The sequence below is a fragment of the Neomonachus schauinslandi genome, chromosome 11 (assembly GCF_002201575.2).
Source record: "Neomonachus schauinslandi chromosome 11, ASM220157v2, whole genome shotgun sequence".
Taxonomy (NCBI): domain Eukaryota; kingdom Metazoa; phylum Chordata; class Mammalia; order Carnivora; family Phocidae; genus Neomonachus; species Neomonachus schauinslandi.
The window spans coordinates 46,565,674-46,587,726 of NC_058413.1; the positions used below are offsets into that span (position 1 = coordinate 46,565,674).

The following is a 22,053-nucleotide window of genomic DNA, read 5'->3' on the forward strand; positions in this document are numbered from 1 at the left end:
GTAACATCACATTAGCTGGATTTTTTTTTTACAGTGGAGGGATATTTAACATTTCACAAAAATCTATAAATAATAAATTTTCATTATACCTTTAAAATGTGACAATTTTTTTCTATCCCATTTAGTTTTGTCAGCCTGGCGGGTGGCAGCTGTCCAGAGAGAGGAAGCAGCCAACATTTTTTGTGGTGGTCCTGACAGATATTGACTCAGATCGACATTACTGCTCATGCCTAACCTTCTATGAGGCAGAAATCAATCTTCAGGTACAACAACTTTTCTAGCCAAAAGAACAACATTTAGGAATCTTTTTTTAATGCCATATTTGTTTTTGTTAGAACTGTAAGTTTAAGTTCTTTGGGCTACTTTAGAAAGACAGGTGTATTATACTGTTGGAGAAGAGAGGAAGAAGGTAAACTTTGTTTTCTTTTAAAATATTGATCATTATCTGAATATTCACAAGAATGGCCTATTCATGAATTGGTTTATTAGGAAGATTTGTATCCTCTCATGGAGAAACTGTGATTTCCCTGTCAGTCCTTTTCCTGAGAGGTCTTTTACAGAATATAGAGCATATAATCAGAATGTTTATAAATCACCTATCACAGTGCTTAATATTATTTTTTAAGTACCCAACTAAATGTCAAGTCATTATTATTAGTGGTGGGAGTATCAATATAACAGGACTGAAATTCATAAACTAGAACCATAGAAATGAAAAATACTAGGTTTCTCGGAATATTTGTTGGGGTTCTCAGTTTCAGACAACTGAATCTACTTTCTCTAATTTATGCATAAAAGGATTCATGACAGTGTATTGGGCAGCTTATGTAATTTCATGGGTTAGGGGTGAGCAGGGAACCAATTTTGGGTACTAGCAATTGCCTAGCTTGGGTCTGTTTTAGTAGAAACCATACTTTTTCTACCTTTGACCACTTGGCACTTAGGATGTTGGGTACTAGACAATATAACCTTTACATATTGCCCTAAAAATCTGACCTCTCATGTGCAACCTGTCTTACACGGGTGACTTCTGCTTTAAATTTCATATGGATTGTTTCCTTGTGGAAGTCAGATTGCATGCAGATCCCTCCTCTCTCACCCCCACCCCCCCCGAAAGGAATCAGAAAAACTTTTTTGTTGTTGTTATGCATTTGTTTGTTTGTTTGTTTTGCTTTTAAAGCTCTATAGTACAAGAAGGAAACTATAAGAGTTTGGAGGATGTTGAGTAAGCTAATCTGCATTATCTGCAGTACTTTCTGCTACATGCGGATGAATGAGTATCACTGCCAGAGTAAAGGATTGGCTTACTTTCTAAAATGGCCTCACAAAGAAGCATTTGTTGTTTGGGTTACTTTAATTAAAACTCCCAATATCTGAATTTTTTTAGATGCAGAAGTCTGAATTTGCAGTACAAGAGGAGATGTCACCTTTCATGACACAGACTTATATTATCCACATTCATTAGACTGATGTATTAAAACCAGCATGCTAGTTTATTAACATGTGCACATGTCTGGCACTTCAGATTTTGCAGTTGCTGCCCAAGGAGTGCACCCTTTTAATCCCCTGGCTCTGGTAGCCAGGAAGGTTTAAGCTGTCGGCTCCTACAGGGCTTCAGCACAGAAAGAAAGTTCTTTTTTGTTTTTTTTTTTTTTAAAGATTTTATTTATTTATTTGGCAGAGAGAGACACAGCGAGAGAGGGAACACAAGCAAGGGGAGTGGGAGAGGGAGAAGCGGGCTTTCCGCTGAGCAGAGAGCCCGATGCGGGGCTTGATCCCAGGACCCCGGGATCATGACCTGAGCCGAAGGCACATGCTTAACAACTGAGCCACCCAGTTGCCCCAAGAAAGAAAGTTCTTTTTTTTTTTTTTTAAAGATTTTATTCATTTATTCATGAGAGACAGAGAGAGAGAGAGAGAGAGAGAGAGAGCAGAGGGAGAAGCAGGCTCCCAAGGAGCAGGGAGCCCGATGCGGGACTCGATCCCAGGACCCTGGGATCATGACCTGAGCTGAAGGCAGACGCTTAACCGTCTGAGCCACCCAGGCGCCCAAGAAAGAAAGTTCTTAACTGGCCATCCCCACCCAGGACTCAGTGCAGAAGGAGCAGACAGAAATACCCATCTCCAAGTGTTTTGCTGAAAGACGTATATTTGCATACATTAAAAGCTGCTTCTTGAGGGCCTGGCTTTTAGTCCGTCTGAATCTAGTTGCTGAGATCCTTCTCTTTAGCACACTGACAGGTCTTGATACACCCTCAACTATAGGAAGCACTAAGAATAAGGTAGTCTGCTTGACAATCACAGAGGTTTGAGAGACAGCCGAGATCTATAAGATTGAATGATAAGATTCATCCTCCTACAAGAGGCTACTTCTTCAAGATTAGGAGGGGTGGCTGTTTTATTGAATGCATAGAAACTAACAAAGAAAGTCAAGTAAAATGAAGAAATAGGAATATGTTCCAAATGAAAGAATAAAATAAAACCTCATAAAAAGGAGAAATGGAGATAAGAGATTTACCTGATAAAAGGTTCAAAATGATGATCATAAAGATGGAGAAGAATGAATGAACAAAGTCAGAATTTTAACAAAGAAAATATAAGAAAGTACCAAATAAAAGTCACAGAGCTGAAGCATAGAATAACTGCACTGAAAAATACCAAAAGGGATTTAACAGCAGACTAGGTGAAGGAGAAGAAATGATCAGTGAACTTGAGGACAGAGCAGTGGAAATCACCCAATCAAAAGAGCAAAAAGAAAAAAGAATGAAAAACAGTGAAGATAGTTTTAAGGACTTATATGACAACATCAAGTAGACCAACATTCACAATTTAGGTATTCCAGAAGGAGAAGAAAGAAAGGGACAGAAAACTTATTTGAAGAAGTAATGGCTGAAACCTTTCCAAACATGGGGAAGGAAACAGACATCAAGGTCCACAAAGCGCATGGAGTTCCAATAAAGATGAAGCCAAAAAAATCAACACCAAGATACATTATAATTGAAGTGTCAAGAGTTAAGGACAAGGAGAGAATCTTAAAAGTAGAAGAGAAAAACAACTTGTTCATTCAAGGGATCCCCCATGCCTATGCACAGATTTCTCAGCAGTAACTTTGTGGGTCAGTAAGGAGTGGCAAGATACATTCAACTAAGAATATTCTACCTGGCAAAGTTGTCCTTCAGAATTGAAGGAGACATAAACAGTTTTCCAGACAAGCAAAAGTTAAAGAAGTTCATCAACACTAGACTGGCCTTATAAGGAATGTTAAAGGGAGTTCTTTAAGCTGAAATGAAAGGGTACTAATTAGTAACAGGGAAACATATTAAAGTATAAATCTTACTTGTGAAAAATATCTGATGTAAAGATGGTGAGTTAATCACTTATAAAGCCTAGTATGAAGAGATTAAAAGACAAAAGTAGTTGGCCACCTTGGTGGCCTTGGTTGGGTGACTCTTGATTTTGGTTCAGGTCATGAACTCAGGGTCATGAGATCAAGCCCCACATCAGGCTCCATGCTCAGCATGGAGTCTGCTTGTACCTCTCCCTCTGCTCCCCTCTTTCTCTCTCTCTCTCAAGTAAATAAATAAATAAAATCTTTTTAAAAAAAGACAAAAGTAGTAAAAATAACCATACCTACAAAAACTTGTTAATGGATACATAAGATAAAAAAAAGATGTAAATTATGACCACCTAACATAAATTAGATGAGGGGGGATTAAAAATGTAGAGCTTAGAATATGTTCTAAGTTGTTATCAACTTGAAATAGACTATTATAAATTGTTTTATGCAAACCTCATGGTAACCACAATTAAAACCTGTAGTAGATACAGAAAAGATAAAGAGAATGGAATCCAAGCATGCCACTAAAGAAAAACATCAAGTCACAAAGGAAGAGAGCAAGAGAGGAAGGAACGAATAACAGAATTACAGAATATCCAGAAAACAAGGAACAAAATGGCATTAGAAGTACAAACTGATCAATAATTACTTTAAAGTAGACAGATTAAGTTCTCTAATCCAAAGATTTAGAATGGCTGAATGGATTAAAAAGAATAAGACCCAACTAAATGCTACCTACCAGAGACTCACTTTAGCTTTAAAGATAGACACAGACTGAAAGTGAAGGGATAGAAGAAAATATGCCATGCAAATGGAAACCAGAAGAAAGCGATAGTAGCTATACTTGTCAGACAAAATGGACTTTATTTTTTCTAAGATTTACGTATTTATTAGAGAGCTGCTTGCAAATGAGGGGAGGGGCAGAGAGAGAGAATCTCAAGCAGACTCCCCACTGAATGCAGAACCCGATGTGGGCTCGATCTCACTCACAACCCTGAGATCATGACCTGAGCCAAAACCAAGAGTGGGACGCTTAATGAAATGAGCCACCTAGGCACCCCCAAAATAGACTTTAACCTAAAAACTGTAATAATTGACAAAGAAGATCATTATATAATGATAAAGTAGTCAACTCATCAAGAGGATATAACAACTGTAAATATGTACCCAACATCAGAGCACCTAAGTAAGTATAATATTTGCTTATGTTCTTTATAGCTCTCCCTATTTTTCTTTAGATTTTATTTATTTATTTATTTGACAGAGAGACAGCAAAAGAGGGAACATAAGCAGAGGGAGTGGGAGAGGGAGAAGCAGGCTTCCCACCGAACAGGGAGCCTGATGCAGGGCTCAATCCCAGGACCCTGGGATCATGACCTGAGCCGAAGGCAGACGCTTCACGACTGAGCCACCCAGGCGCCCCGCTCTCCCTTTTTTTCTTCTCTAGTACAGGATGCAGTTTAAAATCACATATGGCTTTTAATTATCATTTCTCTTTGTATCTTTTTATCTGGAATAGTTGCTCACCCTTTGTCTTATGACACTGACATTTTTTAATAATGCAGGTCCCATGTCCCCCTTTAATAGAATATTCATTATTGTGTTTTTTCTGATGTCTCTTATCTTTAGATTCAGATTATACATCAGCAGTTGGAATACTACCAACATTGGAAATACTAAGTGTGTTTCTTTTTTTTTTTAGATTTTATTTATTTATTTGACAGAGAGATAGTGCAAGAAGGCAGAGAGGCAGGCAGAGGGAGAGGGAGAAGCAGGCTCCCCACTGAGCCGGGAGCCAGATACGGGGCTCGATCTCAGGACCCGGAGATCACGCCCTGAGCCAAAGGCAGACACTCAACCATCTCAGCCACCCAGGCGCCCCGCCTGTGCCAATTTTTATTATGATGGTTGTAAAATGATTATTTCCTACCTCCAAACATCCTCTACCTTTACTAGTCAGGAGTTGACATTTTACTATAAGCAAGAAAGAGTTTTCCTGTCTTGTCTATCTGAGCTATAGACTCATTTATTCCACTTTTTTTTTCTTCAATGCCATTTAATTGATGGTTTTCATGCAGAAATTATCCTAGATTTGTACCCTTCAGGTTGGTTCCTGTATTCTTTTGATAAGGCCCTATCATTTTTTATTTATTTATGTATTTATTTTTAAAGATTTTACTTATTTGACAGAGAGCAAGAGCGAGCACAAGCAGGGGGAGCGGCAGGCAGAGGGAGAAGGAGAAGCAGGCTCCTTGCTGAGCAGGGAGCCCGATGCGGTGTTCGATCCCAGGACCCTGGGATCATGACCTGAGCCAAAGGCAGACGCTTAACCAACTGAGCCACCCAGGCCACCTGACCCCATCATTTTTTTAAAGCATTTTTTAAACTTCGTGTCATAATAAGCTGATCCAGGATCATCTGATTCCTTCCTTGCCCTCGGCCTTGAAATCAGCCATTTTTCCAAGGAGCCTTGGCTCATTTGAGTGGAGAATAATATTAGAAACCAAGATGTAGGTTCTTGTGTATTTGGAATCAATGTTTAAAAACTTTTGTTTCTTTTTAAGGTCAGATATTTGCCCATTTTCCATTTTAAGTGGACCAAAAATTATAATATACTTAGTTTTTATAATCAACTTACAGAAGGGTAGATTCTGCTTCTTAAGAGTTTTTCCAAAATTCTGAAAATGAAAATAAGCTGTAAGAGTTCCGGCTCCTATAGGATTGCACGTAGGTGGTTAGGTACTCACCAGAATTGTATGATAGCTTTTCTGTGCTTATAACAGAAAGTTAATGTTTGGAATTGGTCCCCAAAAATGGCAGAAACAATGAGGTAGAATTTGAGAAAATAATATTAAAACTCAGATGATGTTCCTTTCTAGGTCATCATTAATGTTTTTCCCAATTTTGGTGTGAAGTTAACTATGTTCTTTTTTTAAAAATGTGTTTTTCTTTTATTTCTGGATCATATCATCAGTTCAAAAATAGATCTTTTTAATTCTCATTTGGTGTGAAGTACTTCACACCAAATATACTATGACACATTATTTGGAAGCCTGAAGAGGAGGAACTTAGGGACACACACCATCCAAAGTATAATTGTGCAACTTTAAAAATGTTGGCTCTTACCTTTCCAGGATACAGTAACACTGTCAGTAATCACAAGCAAAACCTTTGCATTAAACTTTTGAAAGCATGTTCCCCAAATTATTCAACTAGACAATAGGACTGTAAATTTTTTTTATGTAATCAGTAAAACAAGATAAATGTAAGGTTGCTTTTTATGGCTTATCTAAAAAATGATAAACCTGTGTAAATTTTTTATTTGGTTGTATCTTTTTAAAGTCTTTTTAATGTGGTTATAAATGTGTTTATGAACCAAAAATAATGATGCAATTCACATTAAAGACATTTGGTATGTCAGCAAATAAATTGTTAAAGCATGGGAGGGGGAAATGATTGAAGGTATATTGGAGAAGTAAGATGAGGAATAAAGAAAGAGGTACATAGAAGGAGTAAGACATGTCTCTTAATCTCGGTTGGCTTAAAATCTGTGTGTGAGGCAAAACCAAAATTTAAGTATAAAGATACTCCTGGGCGCCTGGGTGGCTCAGTTGGTTAAGCAACTGCCTTCGGCTCAGGTCATGATCCTGGAGTCCCGGAATCGAGCCCCGCATCGGGCTCCCTGCTCAGCAGAGAGTCTGTTTTGCCCTCTGACCCTCCCCCCTCTCATGTGCTCTCTCTCTCTCTCTCTCAAATAAATGAATAAATAAAATCTTTAAAAAAAAAGATACTCCTAAGTATCTATGTTAAGTACCAGTTCAGTGATGGAGCTAATAATTAAAGACAGGGCAGCTGAAATAAGTCTTACAGATTTTAAAGGATTCAGTCTTGCTTAAAAAACAAGAACTAGGGGGCGTCTGTCTTCGTTCTCCCGAGGTCCTGGGTTGGAGCCCCAGATTAGGCTGCCTGGCTGGCTCAGTGGGGAGCCTGCTTCTTCCTCTGCCTCTCCCCCTGCTTCTGTGCTCTCTCGGTCTCTTTCTCAAATGAATAAATAAAATCTTTAAATAAATAAATAAATAAATAAATAAATAAATAAATAAAAACAAGAGCTAATGAAAGCTTAGAGTAAAGGAAATAGAAAGGGCAGTCCAGGCAAAAAGCTTATGGATAGAAAAAAAAAGATTATCATGTTTATGATACACTGAAGGCTTATCATGTTCCAGGCACTGTGCTAAAAGTTTTACAGCACTTTTATTCCATTTTATTTAATTCACAGGTAATTTATTTTATTTTATTCTCTCAAGAACAACACTTGTGGAGCGCCTGGGTGGGTGGCTTAGTTGGTTAACGGTCTGCCTTTGGCTCAAGTCATAATCCCAGGGTCCTGGGATTGAGTCCAGCATCAGGCTCCCTGCTTAGCGGGGAGTCGCTTCTCCCTCTCCCTCTGCCCCTCCCCCCAGCTTTCTTCTCTCTCTCTCTCTCTCAAATAAATAAATAAAATCTTAAAAAAACACCCCAAAACACTAGCACTTGGTAAGTTTTAACATTCCCATTTTATGGGTGAGGCTAAAAGACTTACCCAGGACCTTCAGGTACTAAGTCAAAAAGCTTGAATCTGTCTGTCTCCAAAGACCAAATACCAATATGAAATACTAAAACATATATTACAAGTGCAAAAATTATATCAGTGTGTTATTGGTTCAAGAAAAATCATCAAGAATAAGACCATAATTGGTCTTATTACTTATTATCAATATCTGACAATGGAAACATTACAAATTAGTGGAATCTGTACATTTTAACAAGTGTTATTTAAAAGGTTACTGAACTTTGTGAGAAAAAATAAATTTAAATGCTCATGGTAAAATACAACAATTTCAAATGATTGAGTAATTTATATGGAAAAATGAAGTAATAAAAATGGATTCTAAACTGATCTCTTGTTGAGAAAACTTGGAACAGTGTAGGAAATCATAAAACATTTGATAGATTTATCTGAAGAATAGCCTAGTCATTTTTTCTTTGTTTCTCTTTTCCCTCCCCTGGTTATCAAACACTTAAATTGTGCTCATTGTAGAAAATTTAGAATGTATTGGGGAAAAAAGTAAGAGAACAAAGGAAAAAATAATAGGTGTATTTTGTTTTAATAATAAGGGTTTTTTTTTTAAAACTAAATCTCTTTATAGATATAATTAATGTCTACACATTAATTAACCATGGGTATAATATACTTAAACCATCTCCTAATGGGTATTTAATTCCCCTCTTGTCAATATTATGAACAACTGGGTGATGAATATCTCTCTTTGAAATAATCTTGATTCCATCAAGGAGGGTTTTGGCAGTGATTATCTCACTGAATTAGAAATTACAAATAGAGAAGAATGAGAACTGGGCTTGCAATTCTCACTGCAATCAACATTATACTTTTTTTTTAAGATTTTATTTTTTAAGTAATCTCTACACCCAACATGGGGCTCAAACTCACAAACCCAAGATCAAGAGTCACGCGCTCCACCTACTGAGACAGCCAGGTGCCCCACAGTCAACATTATACTTGATGGTATCCTAGAGACTAATCCTCAGACCTCACTCAACCAAGAGAATCTAGTGAAAACTAGCATAAGTAACATAATTCAGACAGAGATAAAAATTGGGGGGACATATATCCTGAATTTATTCTAAAGTTTGTTTGATAATTTGCAGCATATACAAATATCCACATAGGATTCTCTTTATAGTAGGAATGGTGAAGATTATGCTTTTTGTGAAAGGGTCCTTTCTCCATCCTCTCCCCTTTTAAAAATGAGAATTGCTTAATGGACAGAATGCTGTATATTAACACTCCCCTTGACATCCATCACAGATGCATTCTGTAGAGAAAACATTTCATTGAATTAACTATGACTGATTAGTATCATATGCTTAAAATGATATGAGACATTAAAACAACAGGAGAAACTTTTGAGAACAGGCTCCCAAAGTCCTTTAATATTAAATGCCTTTTCTTAAATTTCGACAGTATTACACTAGGAAGGAGTGCACAGCAAGAACTGTGTATTGTTATTACTACATGCAACTATACTTAATGGAAAAAAGTGTGAAAAACTTTTTCACAAGTTTTTTTTGAAAAAAAAATCTTTCCAGATTTATAGTTTGACTTTTCATATGTCTTCTCTTCTAAACAGTTTCTTTGAACTAATACCTATTTCTTTTAAAGGTTGTATATGAATACAAAACAATGGAAAGAGAACTAGCCCAAGAGTTAGAAGACTTGACTTACTAATCCTCATTCTACATTTTTTTTAAAGATTTTATTTATTTATTTGAGAGAGAGAGACACAGTGGGAACAGGACCACAAGCAGGGGGGAGTAGAGAGGGAGAAGCAGGTTTCCTGCTGATCCAGGAGGCCGATGTGGGGCTTGATCCCAGGACCCTGGGATCATGACCTGAGCCAAAGGCAGATGCTTAACAACTGAACCACCCAGGCGCCCCAGTCTTCATTCTACATTGAATGAGCTTGTATGATCATGGCAAGTGATTTCATGTCTCCAGTCATGAGATTCCTTGTTTGTAAAATGAAGTAGATACCTTCTAGTACTATATTGTTTTTATTATTCTATCATGTTAACTACATCTGATTTTATACTTTTTTAAAAAAAACATTTATTTATTCACCTTAGAGAGAGACAGCACTTGAGCGCAAGTGGGGTGAGGGGCAGAGGGAAAGAATCTCAGGCAGAATCACCGCCAAGCAGGGAGCCCAATGCTGGGCTCAGTCTCACGACTCTAAAATCTTGACCTGAGCTGAAATCAAGAGTGGGACACTTAACCGACTGAGCCACCCAAGCACACCTATAGTTTTTTAAAAAGTATAATCTCTGTACCCACTGTGGGGCTCAAACCCACTACCCTGAGATTAAGAGTCAGATGTTCTTCTGACTGAGCCAGTCAGGCACCCCTAACTACATCTGATTTTAGAGATATATTTTAATTTTGCTCATAGTAGATACAAAGTTTTTACCCAAATTGTGATCCACAGAATACTATTCTTTGTCATCTGAATAAGGCCTACTTTTCAGACCAATATGTCTAATATGATCAAATGGCCTATGTCTTTATGGAATGTTTCAGTATGCCATGTTACATGATCATTAAGGTTTCAACATGTATTCCTTATTTATTTTTTAAGATTTTATTTATTTATTTGACAGAGAGAGACAGCGAGTGAGAGAGGGAACACAAGCAGGGGGAGTGGGAGAGGGAGAAGCAGGCTTCCCTTGGAGCAGGGAGCCCGATGTGGGGCTCGATCCCAGGACCCTAGGATCATGACCTGAGCTGAAGGCAGATGCTTAACGCCTGAGCCACCCAGGCACCCCTCAACATGTATTCTTTAAAAAAATAGATTGAAATCTTGGATCTTAGTGTCCAGCATTATAAACTTCTAAATTAGGGATTCTAGGGAAGTCCCTTTTATTTACGTTAAGCTGAAATTATGAATTTGTAAACTTCAGTTCTATGATCTTATAACTCACCAAATAATATTAACATAATTTTTTCACCTAAAAACAAATTTAATGTTTTATCATTTCTAATCTTTTTTACCAATTTTAACACATAGTGGAAAAGAACTTTCAAAAGAACCCATTGACTTTTGTGATTCACAAAATAATATTCTTGAATTTATGAGAACCTAATTTCGAGTTCGTTAACCTTGTTAGAAAGAAACAAACAAGGGATGCCTGGGTGGCTCAGTCGGTTAAGCGTCTGCCTTCGGCTCAGGTCATGATCCCAGGGTCCTGGGATCGAGCCCCGCATCGGGCTCCCTGCTCCACGGGAAGCCTGCTTCTCCCTTTCCCACTCCCCCTACTTGTGTTCCCTCTCTCGCTGTGTCTCTCTCTGTCAAATAAATAAATACAATCTTTAAAAAAAAAAAAAAACAAACAAGTTTATCTGCAGTTTCCTCATACAAAAATTTGTACTCATTATCTCTTTTTCTTCAGAGATAAGGATTAGCTTAATAGTATTTCTCATAATGTTGACATTTGAAGTCAGTCCTAGATGCTCTTAATAATCTTACAAGATATACCAGAGAATTCTTGAGTACTATCTAGTAATTGATTTGAATTAATTATGTCTTGGGGATAGAGGATGAGGAACATAGTGCCAGTGACCATATTCTTCAATTTATGATGATTAATTTATTAACTCTGATTTATTCACTGCATATTAACTGGAAGGTAAAAGGTGTTTAAAAAAAGATATGCAGTCAGAATTACTGAAATAAAAGATGCCAAAAACCAAAGCTTCAACAAAGTATCATTATCATGTTTCTTATATTAAAAAGTATAATCTGTTTTATCCACTAATAATGTGAACATAGGCATAAGTAGTATTTAGTTCATATTTTTAAAAGGTATATAAGGGCTAAAATTAGGAAAATGAAATAGGCAGGATGGATATATACGAAAATTCAAGCTGGTCATGTACAGAGCATACTGCCTTTTTCTAAGCTTGACCTCTCTGGATGCTTTGACTTGTCTCATTGTTGGATTTCTTCTTTTCCCTTTCCCTTTCCCTCTGTTCTGTTTGTCCTTTAAGTTCCAGCTCACTGCTGTGGGCCTCACTGATTTCCCTTCTCAGAGTTTCTCAAGCACTTTAAATATGAACTTCAAAGTGTTACAGTATTGTTGTGCGCTTATTGCTGTTATTTCACCTGTGTTGGTTTTAGCACTTAAGCTAGAATATAAATTTCCTGACACAAAGAGCTGCACCTTATCCTTCTGTGACACCTGCTATGTGGCCAACCATTTAGTAAGTGTTTAACAAATAAACATACTGATACGTTACTATTTACTTTTTAAAACTTTAAACTTTTTGTTATAAAGATAGTACAAGAGTAAACATTTTAGCAAATTATTTTTCACTAGATATGTGTATATTTTTATGTGGTATATGTCAACCATAATCCCATGACCCAAAGACAAGTGCTAAGAAAAATGCTTATTTTTTTGGAGTATAACCTTCCAGGCATTTTCTCCTCCATATTAAAAATGTAAACATATTTAACACTATATACTGTTTACTACTTTTTAAACTTGTTGAATTTAGTATATTCCTATGTCATTTTTATGGTTACCTTTAAATTGTTTTTATAGCCATTTGTTGCTTTTTTTAAAATTGAAATATAATTGACTTTATTATAGCCATTATTTCTAAACAGAGCTTTAACTTCTTGTCCTGTTCTTATAATAATGGAAAAAACACTTACTGAAAGAGGAATAGGGAACTCACATTTATTGAGCCTTTAAAATACGCAAGGCATATTGCCTCCTGATTACTACCCATTCCTTTCTTCCATCTCCAGCCCCAATCTGTGTCCTCTTTAGTTTTCTAAACTCAATAAATGTCATTACTGTCCATCCATGTGTTCAAACAAAAAACTTAGAGTTACCACTTACCCTCCCTTTCTTTCATCCTGCACATTCTAGCCATCAGCAAATCCTGTCAATCCTACTTCCAGATTGAATCCTTAATCATCTACTTTTCTTCTCTCTCCTGTTACTACTCTACTGTACATCTTGCCTGAACTACAAGGCTTCTAACAATGCCTGCCTCTTTCTACTTTTGCAATCTATTCTCCATTCAACATTAGAGTGATTTTTTTCAAAACAGAAGTGAGATTAGCCTCCTTGCTTAAAACTCTTCAACAAACAATTTAATAAAAAATGCACGGGGGGGGGGTGCCAGGGTGGCTCAGTTTGGTTAAGGGGCTTACTCTTGATTACAGCTCAGGTCATGATCTCAGGGTCCTGGGATCGATTTCTGCACTGGGCTCTGCACTCAGCAGGGAGTCTGCTTCAGGATTCTCTCTCTCCCTCTGCACCCCCTCCCTTGCTTGCACACACTCTCTCTCAAATAAATCTTTAAAAAAAAATGCACAGAGGAACTAAATAAGTCTTTTTCCCAAAGAAGACATACAGATGGCCAACAGACACATGAAAAGATGCTCAACATCGCTCATCATCAGGGAAATGCAAATCAAAACCACAATGAGATATCACCTTACACCTCTCAGAATGGCTAAAATCAAAAAGACAAGAAATGTGTTGGCAAGGATGTGGGAAAAAGGGAATCTTTGTGCACTATTAGTAGGAATGTAAACTGGTATAGCCACTGTGGAAAATAGTATGGAGGTCTCTCAAAAAGTTAAAAAGAGAAATTAAAATTAAAAAGAGGAATACCATATGATCCAGTAATTCCACTACTGGGTATTTACCCAAAGAAAATGAAAACACTAATTTGAAAAGAGATATGCACCTTTATTTTTACTGCAGCATCATTTACAATAGCCAAGATATGGAAGCAACCTAAGTGTACATCAAGAAACAAATGGATAAGGAAGATATTCCAGATATATAGTGGAATATCACAGTCATAATAAAGGATGAGATCATGCCATTTGCAACAACCTGGATGGACCTAGAGGGTATTATGCTAAGTGAAATAAGTCAGACTGAGAAAGACAAATATCATATGATTTCACTGTTGTGGAATCTAAAAAACAAAACAAATTAGTAAGCAAACAAAAAGCAGAATCAGACCTGTAAATACAGAAAACAAAATGATGGTTGCCAGAGGAAAGGGGGTGGGAGGATGGGCAAAATGGGTGAAGGGGACTTCAAGTTATGGAATAAATAAATCACAGGAATAAAAGTCACAGCACAGGGAATATAGTCAATGATATTGTAATAGTGTTGTATGGTGACAGATGGTAGCTACATTTGTGGTGAGCAATAGTTTTCTTCATAACTACTTAGGTTTTATATATTCTGGCTGCTTTTGTGTTTCTTAAAATATACCGAACTCCTTCTTATCTTAGGTCCTTTGCATTTGCCTGTGTTTCTGTCTCAATTGTGCTGTCCTGAGATTTCAAGAGACTAGTTGCTAGTCTTGCCAATGTCAGCTCCAACTTCACCTTCTCAGAGAGGCTTTCTTTGACCTCCCTTGCTCTATTTGTCTCCCCAGTCACTCTCCATTGTTCATCTTTTTTTTTTTAATCTCCATAGGACTTAACACAAAGGACTTATTTTGCTCATTTGTTTATTCATCTTTTCATTTGGTCTCCCCTACCAGAATGTGTGCTTCATAAGAGCAGGGGCTCTGTCACTACTGTAGCCTTAGTGCTTGGCACTTGGTGGACACCCAGTAAGATACATTAAATGCGCAAACAAGTTTACATATCGCTAATAATTTTTTATAGTTTATATGCCAACATTGTAACCTCTCAATCTCTATTTGCTTGTCCTTTGAGAAGTTTGAATTAGATGTTTTTCTAAGGTCCCTTTTAAAAAGCTTTTCACAGACCAGTCTCTGGATTCAGACCTTAGTTCTATAAGTTTACTAGAAGTGTAACTTTGGGTAAATTACTTTACCTCTTGCTATGTAAATTTTTCCACCATGGGTAAGTCATGAAAATAGCACCTACTTCAGAGGGTTGTTGGAAGGGTTTAATAAGATAATGCACTTACATCTACAAAAATAGAGACCTATAGGAAGAATATAGATCTTTGTCTCTTTGGTTGACTTCTAAATCCCCATCACTTGCAACCATGTCAACATATAGTAGGTGTTCAATAAAGGTTTTATTTGCTTCAATTTTTATTATGGAAATTCTTAAACATATAGAAAATTAAGTGACTAATTTAATGAACTCCATTACACTGTATCCACCTTTAAAAATTAAAAAAATAAAAATTACCAGCATTTGTCAATCTTTTAAAATCTAAATCCTTGATTTTTTTTTTTTTTTTAGGGATAGGCATTTTAATGTAAACCCCAGACACCGTATTTCCCCTATAGATATTTTAGTATGTGTCTCTAACTGATAAGGGCTTTTTTACATATCATTCTACCATTATAATATTTAACAAAATTAATTATGACTTTGAATAGTTCCTTAATATCATCTGATATCCAACTTATTGTCTCAAAAATGTCTTGGTTTATTTAAATCAGAATCCAGATAAGGTATACACATTGTAATGTTGGTATTCCTTAAATTTCTTCTGTAACAGTCCCACTCTTGGGACTGTGGTGGAGAAACTGGGTCATTTGTCCTATGGGATGCCCTACATGCTAGATTTGGCTGATTAATTTCCCATATTATTATTTAACTTGTACCTCTATTTGACATATTTTCCATAAAGTGATAATTAGATTTAGAGGCTTGATTAATCAGATTCACATTCAAATTTTAAAGCAAGACTATTGCAAAGATTGTGCTATACTTCCTATCAAGAGGAACTTAATTTGTGGTTGCTCTATTTTTAGTAATATCAAGATTGATTTGTGGGTTTGAAGTAGTGCCATCTTTCACTTAATGGTTTTATTATCTATTGATGATCCTTGCCTAAATACATTATTTCAATAGGAATTGCAAAAAGGTAACTTCCTCATTCTGTTATTCCTTCTGCATTTATTAACTGAGTGAAATTCATCTATAAAATAGAACTTTTATCAACTACACTTCAATATAAAATATAGTAAATTTACTTACTCCTTTTTTTAAAAAAATATTCAAAATAGTAGATTAGTACCCTAGCAATCATCACTAGTGACCACTTAAAAAAATTTCATTATGGACTCATGCATTTTTGTGTGTTTGAGGAGTTTCAGTCAACTGCAATTTTTATTCATTTTGAATAAACTGAATGTTTCTGTTATTCCTTGACACATAAGATGAATAGGCTCATTTTGTACATTTTTCTGACCCAGATATAGAATGTCATTTCTCCAAGGAGTTCTGGTTTCCTGTACTGGGAGATAGTATTTAATAAAATTTTACTGTATGAATGAATTAATTAACACTGATATGATGCTTAGTATAGCATAGAGTATATGTTAGTTGTTATTTTCTTTTCTATTTTCATATTAATTAGTCTTGAGCAGTGATTCTCAAAGTGTGGTCCCTGAACCAGCAGTATCAGCATCACTGGGTAACTTGTTAGAATGTAAATCCCCATCTCAGACCTACTAATCAGAAATACTAGGGATGGGACATAGAAATCTGTTTTAACAAGCCCTGCATGGTTTGATGCACACTAAAGTTTGAGAACTGTTGATCAAGAGTAGAAATTCCTAACTCATTTAGTGAGAAGGGACCACAAATACGCTAAATATTTTCCTGGGGTAACTGTGCAGTACCCTAGCTCCCAGCAGCCTTGTCTGTTTTCTCATCTTTTCAGATATTACCTTACTTTATGAAATATGAGAATTAATGAAACAGATATCAACTAGAATAATCTATTTATGAAGTATTCTGTTTACCTAGCCTTCTAAGGATATAGAACCTATGAACATAAACATACTTCAGTTTCACACATTTTGTATTTTAAAATAGCTTATGATAGCCTTTTCCAATGTATATTCCATAGGGCACTAGATCCTCTAAATGTTGTGTAATAAAGAGGTTTCACTGGTCCAGTAAGTTTGAGAATTATTTTATATCTCCTTTGCTTAGCATTGCACAAACAATATTTGCATATCAAAGCCTGAGAAACCCTGCAGTAAAGAAACCTGTTTAACTTGGCTTTAACTTACTGTTTCCAAAATTCTTTGATTAGAAGACCTTTTTGCTAAGTAGTATTTATTAGCTTTCAGCAGAAAACACTTTGGGAAATGCTGCCTTAGTATATCTTAAAAGAATAATAATTTATGGACTATGTGCCACTTAAAAATAGGAAGCTTTCTGGGTGAAAATATAGTAGCACTACAAATGAATTTGTTCTACCTTCAGAATACTATAGAACCCAGGAGCTGTTGAAGGGGAAAAATATCTGGATATTGTCTTTGCTAAAGGTAAATTCAATTCTGAACTGAAGACTGGTGGCCTGATTTGTCTGAAGGCTTGTTATCCTAGTATGTATATTTCTCATGTAGTCATTATTTTCTAGACCGATGCAAGGAAAAACCAGGTTTTATCATGTGGACATGTCAACATGATTAGCAAGAAACAAAGTAGCTTTTCAGGGAGAATTATAGACCTTACAGAATTTTGCAACTACTTAGACTCTTTTATTTGCAATATTGGAAAATTTGAAAGTCCTTAAATTGCATAACAGGCAATTTTATATAGTGGTGCACTGTAATAAATTGCTTGTACTTCAAAAGCGAAATGTAGAACTGGTAATTTTTTACTTGTAATTCCTTTTATCCTCTTTTTTTTTTTTTTTAAGACGTTATTTATTTGAGAGAGAGCACGAGCTGGGGGGAGGGACAGAGGGAGAGGGAGATAAAGGCTCTATTCCAGGACCCTGGGATCATGACCTGAGCTGAAAGCAGAGGCTTAACCGACTGAGCCTCCCAGGTGCTCTCCTTTTATCCTCCTTTTTAACCAGAATGTTTAAAGAAATATTGTAAGAAGAGTTTTAGCATGAAATAACATTGTTGAAAATGAGCTTGGCACAGAGATGATATTGGATTCAACAAGTCTTTTCAAGGTAGAAAAGACAGGAATCAGGCATCAAGAATGCAGTAAAGATGAGGTTGACAGATTCAGCCTGAGTGACAGGACAAACTTCCTGAATATTATGCCTAAGGAGTCAGCTCATAAAATCAGTAATATAATAATTCTTAGCATTTTTGTCTCAGGGTATGTTTAAAGGGCAATAGTATTTTTGGGGCAGTACTAATATGGTGAGTACTAATCTATCCCATATTATTGAAGCGCAGAGACTGTGACCTACATAGAATGTAAACTACATAGAAGCTGAGAATTCCACTAGCACATGTAGTCCACAGTAATAATGGGCAGAAAAAAAATCTATAAATGGGCAAATTGTGGCATGTGCTTGTGATAGGTACAAGGGATAAGGTAACTTTGTGAGACAATTCAGTGGAGTGTTTAAGATAAACTTATATCTTTAAAAAAAAGATAAATTTGTATCCTTAATGGGACCTACTAGAATTAGGAATAATCTTAGGTTAGAAAAAGAGTTGCAGATGTTGTTCGGTGAGATAAAATATGTGAAAATGTTTTCTGCTATAAAATACTAAATTTCCGGGCTTCTGGGTGGCTCAGTCCATTAAGTGTCTGCCTTCAGCTCAGGTCATGATCCCCGGATCCTGGGATCCAGCTCCACGTCGGGCTCCCTGCTCAGCGGGAGCCTGCTTCTCCCTCTCCCTCTGCTGCTTGTGTTCTCTCACTTGCTCACTCGCTGTCTCTCTCTCAAATGAATAAATAAAATCTTTTAAAAAATATTAAATTTCAAAGCATTATTATAACATCTATTACATTCATAGCCTATGTTTTAAATTTCCTGCTTATTTTTGGGTGCCTGGGTGGCTCAGTCGTTAAGCGTCTGCCTTCGGCTCAGGTCATGATCCCAGGGTCCTGGGATCGAGTCCCACATCGGGCTCCCTGCTCAGTGGAAAGCCTGCTTCTCCCTCTCCCACTCCCCCTGCTTGTGTTCCTGCTCTCACTATCTCTCTCTCTGTCAAATAAATAAATAAAATCTTTAAAAAAATTAAAAAAAATAAATTTCCTGCTTATTTTTAATTTTCTCCTATCTTTTTTTCTTTGGTAAAGATTTTATTTATTTAATTGACAGAGAGAGACAGAGAGAGAGGGAACACAAGCAGGGGGCAGTGGAAGAGGGAGAAGCAGGCTTCCTGCTGAGCAGGGACCCTGATGCGGGGCTCGATCCCAGGACCCTGGAATCATGACCTGAGCTGAAAGCAGTCGCTTAACCAACTGAGCCACCCAGGCGCCCCAAGTTTCTCATATCTTTTCAATATGTGAAAATCTGTCATTGTAAAACACAAACCAAATAAAGCCAGAATCATTACATAATTGTTACAGAAAAACTGTTCTAGCAGGTAGAGAGAAGAGGCAGTATTCTCTTAGATGATAAATTATTTATAGTAAAATTTTTTTATAGAAAATTTTTTTATCAAAATTACCACATTACTGTCTCCTGGAACAAACCTTATTTTAACCAACAGTTTTTGGATTAAAAAAATTTTTTTTATCATAGTACTACATTTTGCTTTGAAAAGAGGAGTGTGAATTTTCTCTAAACTTGTGACATTGTATTCTTGTAGGAGAGCTGTTGGAATTAAGAATAACAACATCTTATGATTTATAGTACATTTACAAAGTAAAAGCCTCTGTAATAAAAAGTGATGTAAATAAACATGGAATTGCTTTTACTTAATACTGATTTACATTATATTTGACCTTTTTTCTTTTTTGTTAATAACTCTTTCATTTAGTGAATACTTAGTTAAAGAATAGCTTTAAGAAATGACCAATGCGGGCGCCTGGGTGGCTCAGTCGTTAAGCGTCTGCCTTCAGCTCAGGTCATGATCCCAGGGTCCTGGGATCGAGTCCCACATCGGGCTCCCTGCTCGGCAGGAAGCCTGCTTCTCTCTCTCCCACTCCCCCTGCTTGTGTTCCTGCTCTCGCTGTCTCTCTCTGTCAAATAAATAAAACCTCTAAAAAAAAAAAAAAAAAAAAAGAAAGGACCAATGCAGGGCGCCTAGGTGGCTCAGTCGGTTAAGCATCTGCCTTCAGTCAGATTATGATCCCAGGGTCCTGGGATTGAGCCCCACGTTGGGCTCTCTGCTCAGTGGGGAATCTGCTTCTCCCTCTGCCTTTCTCCCCCCACTTGTGCTCTCTCTCTCTCAAATAAATAAATAAAATCTTAAAAAAAAAAAAAGGAAATGACCAATGCATTCTATTTTGTGTTTTGGTCCAAGTAGGTGAATAGTCATTTATTTGAAATGGTTATCTCCTTAGTCAAGCTGGCTTCTAATGGTACTCTAGGGCATTTATCACAGTCTCATAAAATGGATAGCTTTATCTCTTTGAGGAATTTTAGTCATTCTTTTGTCATTTCAGATTTGTTAGTAATCCGTGAAGAATCATTATGTGTGGACATCTTTGGCAAATTTATATTCATCACATTTTTATTATTTCTAAGGATTTCAAAAACCGACCTTTTAGCTTTTGCTTTGTAACAAATGAAAATCTTTCAAGAGCATAGGGACCTTATGACACATATAAAAAGTAAACAGATAGTTCCCTTCGGATATGTGCATTCCATAGACATCTAATACTTGGTTATAGGTCACTGTACTAGAAAATATACAGGCTCCAAAGGAGATAGAAAATATAGTTCTTGGCCTCTATGAGTAGGGGAAAAAAGACTTCCCTTAGTAAAATACCCAGAAAACTATTCCAAGAAAATTCATTCCTGCATGTATGCAGTGAACAAATATTCAGAAAGTATCAACTATGTGCCCAGCTCTTGTTTTAGGAACTGGGAAATTACCAGTGAGCAAGACAGAAATCCTGGTCTTTACAGAGCATATTCTAATGGAGAGACAGACAAACAGAAACAAGTGAAATGGGTAGTATGTTGGGTGGTAACAAGTGCCATGGAGAAATACAAAGCAAGGAAAGAGGATAGGGAATGTTAGGAAATTGCAATTTTATTTTATTATTTATTTTTTAAAAAAAGATATTTATTTGAGAGCAAGCTAGAGAGAGAGAGAGTGTGTGTGCAAGCACAAGCAGGGGGTAGGGGCAGAGGGAGAAGCAGATTCCCACGGAGCAGGGAGCGGGATGTTGGGCTCGATCCCAGGACCCCGGGATCGTGACCTGAGCCAAAGGCAGACACTTAACCGACTGAGCCACCCAGGTGCCCCGGAATTGTAATTTTAAATAGGGTGCCAGCAAAGGCTTAACAGCAGAAGTCACTTGAATGAAGACCTAATGAAAATGAGGGAATTCATCATTAGAATATCTGTGAAAAGAGTATTCTAGGGAAAGGAATAACAAACAGTGGTTAGCTGGGAGCATGTCCAGCATGTTTGAGAGCAACAAGGAAGTAAAATGGGGCTAAAGAGGAATAGGAGAGACTGAAGGAGACTGTTAAAATAATCCAGACAAGCAAGCAATGATGGTGGCTCATAGTATTGTGGTAGGAGTGGACATGGTAAGCAGTCAGGATTTGCTGACAGTTTGGATATGGAATATGAGCGAGGAATCAGGGTTTTTGATCAGCCAAATGGAAAAGAGGATTTCCATGAACTGAGATTGAAAATACTGTGGGAGGAATGGAGTTCAGGGAGAAAGACTGGAGCTATGTTTTGGATATGTTTAAGATACCTGTTAGTCATCTAAGTGGAGCTGTCAAGCAGGCAGTTGGATATAGCGTTTTGTGGCATTTTGAGGAGAGGTTTGGTGGGAGAAATGAGTTTGAAGATAAATGATACATTGGTGAACTGTGCTGAGAAGTAAGACTAGGAGAAAAATGAATAAAGGAAAGGCTTCAGGAGGGAAGATAGACTTTTGAGCTGGAACTTTGATTAATGGAAAAGAAAGAGAAGAGGATTCTAGTTAGGGAAAATGTCCTGGCATCTAGAGATAAATCTGAATGCTTTACTACCTTGTCTTTTTTTTTTTTTTTACCTTAAAAGTTTTATAGTGTATCATAAAGTATTATGGAACAGTAAGTACACAGGAAACATTTGTTGACACATAAATGATAATAATAGTTTTCAAAGCTTATTTCATTAATCAGTATTTTTAGTCATTGAAATGTCAGGTATTTTTTATTATAGATGTTTTTATTGTGCTAAAAAATACATGACATAAGATTTGCCATTTTAACCATTTTTAAGTGTACTGTTTAGTGGTAGTAAGTAT

The 22,053-nt window shown here is 36.6% G+C and overlaps 1 protein-coding gene across 4 annotated transcripts in view; it reads left to right on the forward strand.

Annotated features, from left to right (window-relative positions):
* SBF2 (SET binding factor 2) overlaps positions 1-22,053 on the forward strand; it is a 467,712-nt gene that overhangs the window by 210,734 nt on the left and 234,925 nt on the right. For all 4 annotated transcript variants that reach the window (XM_044919518.1, XM_044919516.1, XM_044919517.1 and 1 more), the window contains one exon: positions 126-263. In XM_044919518.1, the coding sequence (XP_044775453.1) occupies positions 126-263 (138 nt within the window). The remainder of the gene's footprint in view (positions 1-125; positions 264-22,053) is intronic.